The 12,114-nt window shown below is 42.3% G+C and overlaps 1 protein-coding gene across 3 annotated transcripts in view; it reads right to left on the bottom strand.

The window, feature by feature from the left end:
* Nucleotides 1–601: 601 nt before the first annotated feature.
* The window catches only part of rab11fip5a (RAB11 family interacting protein 5a (class I)), a 30,711-nt gene continuing 19,198 nt past the window's right edge, over nt 602–12,114 (bottom strand). Inside the window, exons 4-6 of one of the 3 annotated variants that reach the window (XM_082516987.1) lie at nt 6,497–8,659; nt 4,962–5,106; nt 602–3,548 (exon numbers count right to left, since the gene is read on the bottom strand). In XM_082516987.1, the coding sequence (XP_082373113.1) occupies nt 3,291–3,548; nt 4,962–5,106; nt 6,497–8,659 (2,566 nt within the window). In that variant the 3' untranslated portion in view covers nt 602–3,290. Of the gene's footprint in view, nt 3,549–4,961; nt 5,107–6,496; nt 8,933–12,114 lie in introns of all 3 variants that reach the window. The other 2 variants (XM_082516986.1, XM_082516988.1) reach the window with 2 other exon arrangements.

Genomic DNA, 12,114 nt, shown 5'->3' with positions numbered 1-12,114 from the left:
ACACGTGGTTTTTAGAAATTATGCATGCTTAAAATTGCTGGTGACTATGCAGTATTCAGAAGAATATCAGTCCTGGAGGTGTGTGAGAGCATGTACAAAGGATAATAAAACTGCAGGAAAAGATTCAAAAAGGATATAAAAAAATGTTATTGTTAATAGTGAAGAACACTAATGACTTCAGTGTTCTGGTGTAAAGGCTACGAGAGGTATTGTGAAATCTCCAATAAGATTTCAGCTCCATCTTTTCAGTGTTTTAAGAAGGTGGAACTAATAAAGGCATGACAAATGGGTGAAATCGTGTATAATATGAGCCCAGTCACTGTCGGTGAAAGGTTCCCAAAAGACAGCGTTCAACATGACATAGCAAGATCACTTGTTTTAATATATCACATTTTATTCAGTTACTACTTTGAAGAATATGCTCAATCTAAAAGAGTCAAACTAGTTAAAGAACTACCTGAATGTCAGGAACATCTAGAACTCTGCTGTTTTAGCAGCTTGGAATTGGATGCAAAATTGTAAGAAAAAACCCAGAGTGAAAGATTCTGAGTTTTTTTAAACAATCAGTGGAAATATGGAAAGAAATAATTACCAGAAAACATACGGTGAGCAAGAAACACAAAATATTCTTTATTAAATATACAAAATTTGTGAAACAGAATTGCATCACGGATTGTAAACTTTCCAATCTTACATACTACCTCAAGCACATTCCACCAGCTACACAGTTGAGGAGAAAAATACAATCAGTTTAAACTGAAATGCAAAAAAAACCAAAAAACAAAACAAAACCTCTGTAAAATGGAAGACGTGAAAGAGGATGTGCCGAGTCACACGTAATGTGCAGTCTCTACAGTCATCTATGCAACTCGATTTCGCAATCGCACAGCAGGACTGAGACGACGGGATAGGTCCGGATGCTTGTGTATGCTCGTGTATGCTTTGAGCTCACTGGCTAGTTATCTGTCGTGACGTTAAAAGTAGGCCGAGTGCTTAAATCACGGAGCGATTAGAAAGTGCAGTACGGTGTAAAGAAGATCTAACTATACCGATACCAGACAGACAGGTACAGTTTTATTCTGACAGTTAAGTAGTGCAAGAACATCCACAAATGCTGTTAAAAGTGGCATCCTATCAGAATACTTTATGGTGTATCACTCTGCTCCATAGATTAAGTTTCAAGGCTTCTTTTTAAATAAATATGTACACACTTTATTTTTGGCATTTCACAGGAAATCACTGTTTCTACTCATTTTCTATTGTTATGCATACATTGTACTTTTGTGCAGCAGTGACCTAAACAATATCAAAACAAAGCATTAGAAAAAACTGAGAGAACAGAAAAATATCAGTGAACAGATGGCTTTTCTTTCTCAAAACCTGCCTCGGGCCCTGACAAGTTCAAACGAAGTGCTCGATTCTCAATGAACACCAAAAAACAAAAATAAGGCAGCATTTGGCATTTCAATACGGCATATATGCTGTAGAACGCGGTATATATCCCTTTGTAACACCTGAAAGCTGTAGCGATATGTGTGCTTGAGCAGAAGCATATGTGACACCCAAGACACTGAGGGAGGGAAGTCAAGTACCAGCATGTCGCAGGCATCTTCTTCATAACGTGGTGTCGAGAACGCACACGTGGGAAGGCAGAAGCATGAGATCAAATAGCTGGGATGGCTGATCCTGATACTGACTGGATACTGAGTGATACTGTCTTCACCTGATAACACCGTGACCCATGCTAGAATCAGTTAGCTTATGTGGCTGAGCATAACATGCCCAAAGAACAGAAAGAAGAAAAGAGGGAAAAAAAAAAGAGGACGGAACAAGCAAATAAATGGGTGAAAGAAAAAGAAGAAAACACCATTCACTTGCTGGCTAAGAACACTTTTGAACATTCAAAGGCTACAATCAGTTCCCAGTAATGTCCACGTGACAAAGGCTGAAATCTGCTCCTTTCAAACACGAGTCAGAGCACTCGGTACTTATCAGGGAACATTAGTAGAGTCTTAATCCAAAACCAAACACGCACAGACACACACTCTGGAAATAGTGGCACGACTCAAACGTTGCAGAAAGCCATACCAAAAGAAACATATCAGTGGTTTTGCACATTTTTATCATGAATTTGCCTTTTTAGTTCACTTTGCATGATTTCTATTTGAAGATTTCTTCCTTCCTTCCAGATAGCCAGACTTTTGAGATCATTTCAATCAGGTCTCAACTTGCAGAGACTTGAAACTTTCCCTCTGTTGGAGGAAATGTTATGGTGCCTTTGTTATTTGTTAGCGGTGTTTCCATTACGTACTGCAGTGGCTGCTGTTGGCGCTTCATTCTGACTCTATACACAGGGCCCAAAAAAGCCAAATCCAACATAAACTTTCACAAGTTTTACACATGAACTCCAGACAATGCAGGAGAAACTAGGTTAGGGGATTGCCCAGTGAACTGCTCAACACACAACAGGAGATACTGCTGCAAATACTCAATGTGGTTTTCCTTCAAATGTCAGGATTTTTAGTCTCTTTATGTCATTTTTGGCTTTTGAACTGGCAATTGAGCTAGCAACATCTCATTGCACTCCATAAAATGGCGACATTTTCTGAGCTACTATGACATGTAACAAGACAACAAAATGCTCACCCTGATCGATCGTGTCTTGAGAGGCTTTGATTTTCATGCCAAAAATAGCTGAAACAATGTCTGCCTTGAAAGAGGGGAATCAATCTACTACTTGACTGCATGCTGAAAAAAGGCCAACAACTGATGGACTAAATATGCAAAACCACCAGTATGTCTCTTCAGGTTGCTCTGCTCAAGCTACAAAGCTGCAACACTCACGAGGAAGTGTTGGTGTCGTTTCATCTCGAGTGAGGATATAGTCGGATAAACGTCATGTGGACTGAAACCCTACAATTTTCTCTCTTTTGTGATAAGGTGATAGAAGTGACAGGTGAGGTGAGAAGGAAAATTAATTGTTTTACAATCAAGATCCCAAAATTGAAGCATCTGGGTTTTTTAAACCCACCATCTGGCTTTGTGAACCTGAAAACAACCTGAGGACGCGCTACATTCATAAAACCACTCAGACCAAACCCTTCACCGAGGACGGGTTTCAGTACAGTAAAGCATGCCAGCTGGAAAACGTCGCCTCGACATCTCTCAGTGCCTAAATATTTGTATCAAAAAAGACAGCATAGCAGTGAAAAGACTAAAGAGCTGTTGTGGAGGTTAGAGTGAACAGATGCAACGTGAACTGCAAACCCTCTACCCCCCGCCTGAATTCGTCACTTGAATTTGGAGCGCACTTGCAGGAGGGTGGGCTTCTGCTCCATGATGCGCACCAGCAGTGTGTCAATGTAGTCCTCCAAATCTTTGACCTGCGGCTTCAGTTTCTTCAGCTCCGTCTCCCGCTTGGCCAGCAAAAGTTTCTGACGTTCATACTCCGCCTTCTGCCTCTCCAGCTCCGCCTCGCGTTGCACCAGCAGGTTGACCAGTTCGCTGTGGGTCAGGTGGTAGTATGACCCCGCTCCTTCTGTCAGTGACTTAAGACAAAAAGGAAAAAAAAAGGACAAGAAAGAAATATTAATTTAACAGGTACAGCCTTGTGTCTTTTCATTGCACTCATTACAGAATGAGATTCAGGCGTTACATAGCTACCTTGTAGAAAGGAAGTCAAGCTTCCTGGAGATTTCAAAACAAGTTTCTCAAGGTTCAACTACAGGCCCTGCTTTTTCCCCCCCTATTTTTATAAAGAATATTGCGAAGGACATGCCTGTTCCTGAACTGCACCTTTATACAGATGATATAATACCCTACTCAGTTAGCTCTTCTCTAAGTCAGGCCATTTAGGAGATCCAGACTGCTTTTGAACTGCTGCAGCCATCATTGCCTGGTTTGAAGTTGCTTCTTAATACTAAGGAAACAAAACCTATGCTGTTCACTCCCAGATCTCGACAGTGGCTAGGACTATACTGCCTCACAGCAAGAAGGTCCTGCGTTTGAATCCACGTATTGGTTGGGGCGCTTCCGTGTTCAGGTTCTCCTTGAGGTTTTTCTCTGAGTGCTAGGGCTTCCTCCCACACTCCAAAGACATCCTGGTTATTCTAAGCTGCCTGTAAATGTGAATGGGAGCATGAAAGCCTTTTTTCTGTCTGTTAGCCCTTTTCATAGACACTCCACCCCTACCCCCGTCTCCCAACCTTAAACTGGATTAGTGGAAAAAAAAAAAAAAAAAAAAAAACACACAGATGGACAGACTAATGAAATATCCCAGATCTCAAATAATCTCGGTATTCATACGCTAGGAGAAGACTTAGTGTAAAAAGGGTAATCCTACAAATACACATGTGTCTTGCTGGATGATAGACTTTTCTTTAACATCATATTGTGTACACACTGGTTTTTCTATTATCAGAATAGGGCCTTTTTTAAATTTAGCACTCAGGAAAACACTCGGACATAATATGTTTTTAAAGGTTTTCATTATGATTCTATTATTTGTTCTAGACTTCGTGTATCACAGTTATTTGTATTTCATATCAAATTCATTGTCCAGTACACATTCCCATGTATTTTGTGGTCTAGACAACGTCACTGGTATAACTATATTAACAAATCCGTACTGAATAAGCGCCCCCCTTTTTATCTCTTTATTTACTTAACATTACAAAAAGCTACTATGATCTTCACTACTTTAAATATCTCCTCATTAGGGCACTGAGTTTTTTGCTGTTATGTGTTTTTAAGGTAGTAGGACCTGGTTCTCTTATTTTGCACTGTGTTCATGGAATAACTTTCAGAGGACACTAAAGCTGAATGCGTTTGTCTCGCTGGGAGAGCTCAGAACTCTTATAAAATCTTCTGTTACTACAAAGTACAATTCTTATAACGTAAGCCATTTTATTTTATGTTAGTAGTTTATTTCAATTTTTTTCGATTTTTTTCAAACACTGTACCTTCTTCCTTTCGCCCTCCTGCTCCGTCAGCTGGCTGCTCCTTCCGTGGTGGATGGTGGACTTTAGCTTCTCCAGGCCTGTGGCCAGCACTGACCGCTTCTCCTCAGCCTGCATGGCAGTGGGCAGGGGCTTCACTGGGTGGGGGCTGGATGTGACAAGACATACACACAGTCACACCACCACACTTGATACAACACCGCACTCTGACTCTTATATTTTATATGAAGTTTTTTTTCAGTTGAGGTTAGGTGAAAAACCCGGTTGCCATACTGGAGTTCCACAACTCTTGGATATATTTAACTTAAAAAAAAAGCCAACTATGCTTCAACAATATACATCAGGACTATTTCTGCATGTGAAATGATGATCGCAGCTACATTAATAATAACCAAGGATTCTACAATATAAGTGTAATACTGGATTCTAGCACTTCAGCCCCAAACATCTTCTTAATAAACTAATGCAAGAAACCCAATCAGTCCGTAGCTTAAAAAAAAGGACTCACATCAGCCACATGGTGGCTGTGAGGAGCTATAGGCTGACAATAGTGCATTTTACTACTGTAACAAACAGAGACAAGAAAACCGTCTTGCTGCTTTGTTACACTGATTTGCATGCAGGGCAACAAACAGCCAAAAACTAGCCCTCTATTTGAGTCAGCTTAAAGGATCTTCTGAAACTCTACAGTTGACCTGCATTCATAGGAAATCTGAGTCGACTTGCTGAACTTTCATGCTCTCAATCAGCAACAAATCTTTCTTTATTCCAGGTATTGCAGGTTAAGCTGTTATTTAAACGCAACAGATTGGCCTGTGGACCTCCAGGGTGACATCAGGTGCTTAAGGACTCCTTGCTTTAAGTGATTAAGACCAGAGGAGGTTAGACAGGTGTAAGATGTCTTATTAAAAGAAGTAATGGTGAAAATTGAAAAGACCTTAAAAACCGAGAGACTTAATTGCATGCACTGGTGCAATCAATCATGTAGAATTGTATTAAATATGTTATTACCCGGAGGTGGAAAGGAAATGCTACCAGTGACAAAACAACACCTTTTGTGTCTTGCAAAAAAAAGCCTGTTTTTTGCTTGAGATTTTGGCAAATGAGGATGGCTGTGTGAGAACTCTAGCTGGCCCTGTGGGGAAAGGGGAGGTATGTGAGTATTTGTGTGCGTTGTGCGTGTGAGTGTGTGTATTCGAAAGGGAGTTGGAGGTGTGTGGTAGGAAATGGGGCAAAATAATAACTGCTAATTGGCCTGAGGCTTTTTTTCCCCTCCCGTTACCACAGCCAGGACACATGAAAGACACCTACAGAGGAGTTTTGTTAACACCAATGTTGTTGTGTGTGTGTTTTAACAAAGTGAAGCAAAAAGGGAAGATCACACCACAGGGATGAGACAGGATGTGCAGTTGGCGCAGAAGAAAAGCAGGCGGAAGCAGAGCGCCAGAAGGAGACCAAAGAGATGACAGGATAGAAATTTCTGCAAGTAGTCCTTCCTCTTCACCTCGTCACCAAGCACTGAGCATGTGCAACCTCACCTGTTCTGCTGACTGGCTGCCTGCTGCTGCTGCTGCTCTGCCTCCTGTTGCAGTGGCATTGGTGCTGTGGCTTGCGTTGAGCTGGGCGGTAACCTCGCTGAAGCGTTGGCAAAGGGAGAGAAGGCAGGAAGCGCTACAGGGGAGCAAATACTTTCAGGAGCAAGAGAAGGAGCAAAGGAAATCAGAGAGGGAAGGTCGGGGCCTGGCTGAGACGAGGTGGAACCCTGTACCCCGCCAGGATCACTACCAAAAGAGGGTAGGAGGAGCTCGTCGAAGGGAGTTGCCAGTGTGCCCTCAGACTGGGAGCGGTGTAGTGTAACATTCTGTGTAGGAGCGCATATCGAGGACGTAGCATCCGAGACCTCACCAGCACTCTTCAGATTACAGCTCATAAAAGAGTCCGGCTGTGCTGCAGGGAATGATTGCAAGTCTCCTATTGGGAAGGTTGGCTCAAGAGTCGTCGTCTTGTCCTGAGCAGCTTGGGGAGATGCTTCAGATTTGTCAGTTTCCCCGATTTCCCCATTAGATAACTTGGATGCATTTGTAGAATCCATTAAGCCCAACGCAGCATCTGCAGTTGTTTTAACATCCTTCAGCTGCATCGTCTCATTTGGCTCAGAGACGCTGGAACTTTTGGAGGAAGAGTGAGACACGCAGGTTTGGTAATCCTGTGAGTCAATACTGACATTCAGACTTTGGAGAAAGCTGCTGGAGCTCTGATCAGATATCCGTCTGTGCAACTGAGTGTCATCAAAGTCTTGGCTAGGACTGTTTGCAATCTGACTGATGTTGAGTAAATCACCAAGGCTGCTAAATGGCACATGAGAATTGGGGCTAACATCCTGGCCTGCTAAATGAGCCCTCTCAAAGGGTTCAACCAATGAAGCCTGCTTGACATCAGGGGAGGAGGTTGTGATGTGTAATGATGGTAGTGTGGAGGATCTTTCTTGATCTGGAGTTGCAGGATTCCTCACTTTTATATTATTGTCTTTAGAGCCATCATTTAAATCTTTAGAAAAATCCTCTATAGAGACCTTTAAATCATTTATGTTTCTTTCTTGCCCTACATTGTCCGACTGTGAAAAGATGATGGACTTTAGTTGTGGTTTAGAGAGTTCAGGCAACAAGTCAGGGTATACAATATTAGAATTGTTACGTGTTTCAGCATCTGCACCATCAGTTCCTATCTTCTCTGTGATTGATGGATGTGGATGCCCAAGTACTGTGGGCTGTGGTGCCAAAGACCCTGCTGAACCACTCAAGTCTACCTTTCCGCTATCCTTAGGCTCAATAACAGTTTGCTGAACAACATCAACTAAAGATAGATCATTTGACCTGTAAGTAGTGTCATCTTCAGATTCTGAGCCCCTTTTATTTTTTACATCCGTTGACCCAAAGATGTTGCTTTCAGTGTCTTCAAATGAGGATGCAGAGACTTTATCAGAATAAGAGGAAACACATGACAGAAAATCCTCTTCTGCTGAACTGCCGAGACCTGAAGAACTAGGATCTGGAGAGCTGCTGCTGAGTTGTACAGACGGGGTGCGGCAAGGAGCTCGACTCATGTTCGTGTCGGGTATTTCACTGGTAGCGCTGGTGTCCTGATTAGTTTCAGAGCAAGTGTTCAGTTTCAGAGAGTTAGTGGAAGTATTTAAAGTTACATCATTGTGCTCAAAACTTCTGTGTTCTGGGATTGTTTCAAGGAATTGTGGGAAAGTGTTATGGTAATGCATGTTAGTGTTGGTCACTTGGCTGGCTAGCTGATGATAATGCAGTGCATCAGTCACATTTGTGTTTCGATCGGCTTTATTATTGCAGTGTTCCAGCAGATGGTCGCTGGGTGGTTTTTGCTGCGTTTTGCAGCCTGTGGAGAGATCCTCAGGAGACTGCAGCCTGCCAGCTGCAAATGCTTCAAAGGATTCGTCCCACTCTGAATCCGGTTCCACACTGCTAACAGACATAAAAGGGTTGGATGACTTCTTGAGTAACGGTTTCTTTCCTTCCACGAGAGTTAGAGGAAGTCCTCTCATCCCAGCTTTCGTGACCTCTGTGCTGCTTGCATCAGCATCAGTGATGGATTCCTCGGCAGCTGAGTTGCCATGGGTGAGGACAGAGTTAGAGTTACTCGGCTGTGGAAAGAGTTGAGCTATAGGGGGCCGGGAACTGGAAAGATAGGGCAGAGGAGGCGGTGTAGGTTTAAGTTGCTGAGTGGTTATCATGTCTTCATAGAAAGGGTTGTGCTGGATTAGAGAAAAGAAAGGGTTGGATTGTGATATAGGGGGTGGTGAGGTCGGTGAGTGGCAGAAAGGGTTAGTATGGTGCAGGTTTGGAACCATGGAGGTATGCTCTACAAGGGGACCCAGAGGGTGGTGACTAGGTGGAAGAGGTGGTAAGTGGGGATCAGTGCTGGGTTCTAATTTAGGTGAGACCACCAGGCTGTGAAAGGAAGGCACACAGTCCTCTTGATTAGTTTGGATCATTCACACAGAATAACCGCACGCTGAAGAGGGCTTTTCTGTCTCAAATCACGATTTAAAGAACATACTTGTACAGAGTGCTCACATGAATCAAATCAGTCGAAGCTGCAGTCCCCTTTATTCTTTAAAACCACTACTAATTAGTGTATAAACTGAAGTGGAAGAGTTTGCACACACAATTTGAAGCCAGCAACACACATCAAAAAGCTGCAGCAAAGCAAACATAATGCCAAAAAACAAAAACATGAAAAAAAAAAAAAAAACATGACTCACTTTAAAAATAGTATTCTAGAAGTAGAGTTGCAAAGAGGTTGGTAATCACAACCTCTAACAGTGCATGATAGCATTAAGAAATTGAGAGAATCATATTGGGAATGTCCAACTGCTGTAATCATCTACTATAAAAATCTATAAAAACCTTTAAAAAAGCATGTTTGTTACCGTATTTTCCGCACTATAAGGTGCACTTAAAATCCTTTAATTTTCTTAAAAATCGGCAGTGTGCCTTATAATCCGGTGCGCCTTATGTATGGTAAGCTACCAAGCCGCACAGCTTGATGGATTGTCGGAGCATTATGGCTACCATAGTCAGGGAGCCTCGCGGAGTAATCTGGGTCCAAAGATCCGTTTACTTCAGGTTCTATAGTCAAACAAACACTGAGGCACACCGAGAGTTAAAAACTGCCTAAATTCTTTCATCTTTAATAAAATGATCAGCGTTGCTGCTTTACCAGGTGTAACAATTAAGTTTAACATCCTGGCATCCATGAAAACAGGATTTATTACATTTAACAGGGTTAGAAGTTAGCAGAATGTTAGCAGGAAGTTAGCTCACTCCTTTTGCTTACCTAAACATGATATACCATTTTCTGACTGAGAGATTTCTGGAAAAAAATGTAAACTATCACTCTGCTCTGCTATCACTTGCAACATAAATAAAGATAGAAAACTAAACAGCAGTGACGTTTGTAGGGTTACTGAAGTTGGGCTAGCTGGTATATAATGCTGTGCTACGTGATCGCTAGCGCCACAGCTATTTTAGCATAACATAAACACTGGAGGATGAATGCTAACCTTTTTCCACTCGATAAAAGTTAGTGTGTTTTTGACAAATGCAATCGCATGGAAAGATGGTGTAAACGGACCAAACTTCAGTCAGGAGAACGACTGAGATAATCTATCCACAATACGAGGTTAGTCATTAATGTAAGATAAGATAACCTTTATTAGTCCCACACGTGGGAAATTTGTTTTGTTACAGCAGTGGACAGTGCAAAGTTACATAGCAAACATTATAAGGCGTTTAATGCGCCTTATAATCCGGTGTGCCTTATGGTCCGAAAAATACGGTAAGTAAGACCTTCAGTTCCAGGTACACTTCATTGAAGACTTTAATTGAAAAAGCTGAATTAAAAAACAGATATTACTTTTTAATTGTTGACATCAGTCATATGCATGCACGTGTCTTCACGTCTTCCATCCAAAACACTTTGCATCTAAAACATTAATGGCCGTCTCTTCTCTGTTTTCATTGGCCCTTCATGTAATAATTTGCGAGAAACGTTGACGCAGCTAGGCGTAGTCATTGCTTAGCGCTAACTGCACCAACTTGGCACCTTTCTCAACTCCAGTATCTAAAAGCATGTGGGTGCGTAGGCTGAGAAAATGTATAGTTACAGAGGCAGCAGAAAGGCCCTGTGTGTACTATGGTCCAGAATAGCTGACCCCTTACTTCTACGAGCAGGTGCTTATCTGGCCAATATTTTGTTTACACTCTGTGTATGAAAATATTACGACATCGACTTATTTTTTCCCCCCCCACCTTGGTTAAGTAAATTGATTTAAAAAATTTAAATCATGAGTTTTGGGAGACCTGAATGAAAGATTAATAATGTATTTACTACTATTTACCACCGACAGCAGTGCAGAAAGTGCAGTAAGGCCTGTGACACCCCCAAAATAAATTACCCACTTAAATACAGTGGGGCAAAAAAGTATTTAGTCAGCCACCGATTGTGCAAGTTCCCCCACTTAAAATGATGACAGAGGTCAGTAATTTGCACCAGAGGTACACTTCAACTGTGAGAGACAGAATGTGAAAAAAAAAAATCCATGAATCCACATGGTAGGATTTGTAAAGAATTTATTCGTAAATTAGGGTGGAAAATAAGTATTTGGTCACCTCAAACAAGGAAAATCTCTGGCTCTCACAGACCTGTAACGTCTTCTGTAAGAAGCTTTTCTGTCCCCCACTCATTACCTGTATGAATGGCACCTGTTTGAACTCATCATCTGTATAAAAGACACCTGTCCACAGCCTCAAACAGTCAGACTCCAAACTCCGCCATGGCCAAGACCAAAGAGCTTTCGAAGGACACCAGGAAAAGTATTGTAGACCTGCACCAGACTGGGAAGAGTGAATCTACAATAGGCAAGCAGCTTGGTGTGAAAAAATCAACTGTGGGAGCAATCATCAGAAAATGGAAGACATACAAGACCACTGATAATCTCCCTCGATCTGGGGCTCCACGCAGGATCTCATCCCGTGGGGTCAAAATGATCATGAGAACGGTGAGCAAAGATCCCAGAACCACACGGGGGGACCTGGTGAATGACCTGCAGAGAGCTGGGACCAAAGTAACAAAGGTCACCATCAGTAACACACTACAACGGCAGGGAATCAAATCCCGCAGTGCCAGACGTGTTCCGCTGCTGAAGCCAGTGCATGTCCAGGCCCGTCTGAAGTTTGCCAGAGAGCACATGGATGATACAGCAGAGGATTGGGAGAATGTCATGTGGTCAGATGAAACCAAAGTAGAACTTTTTGGTATAAACTCAACTCGTCGTGTTTGGAGGAAGAAGAATACTGAGTTGCATCCCAAGAACACCATACCTACTGTGAAGCATGGGGGTGGAAACATCATGCTATGGGGCTGTTTTTCTGCCAAGGGGACAGGACGACTGATCCGTGTTAAGGACAGAATGAATGGGGCCATGTATCGTGAGATTTTGAGCCAAAACCTCCTTCCATCAGTGAGAACTTTGAAGATGAAACGAGGCTGGGTCTTCCAACATGACAATGATCCAAAACACACCGCCCGGGCAACAAAGGAGTGGCTCCGTAAGAAGCATTTGAAAGTC

This window comes from Aulonocara stuartgranti, assembly GCF_965226115.1.
Source record: "Aulonocara stuartgranti genome assembly, chromosome: 19".
In the NCBI taxonomy this organism is placed as follows: domain Eukaryota; kingdom Metazoa; phylum Chordata; class Actinopteri; order Cichliformes; family Cichlidae; genus Aulonocara; species Aulonocara stuartgranti.
This window is presented reverse-complemented; position numbering and strand designations above follow the sequence as displayed.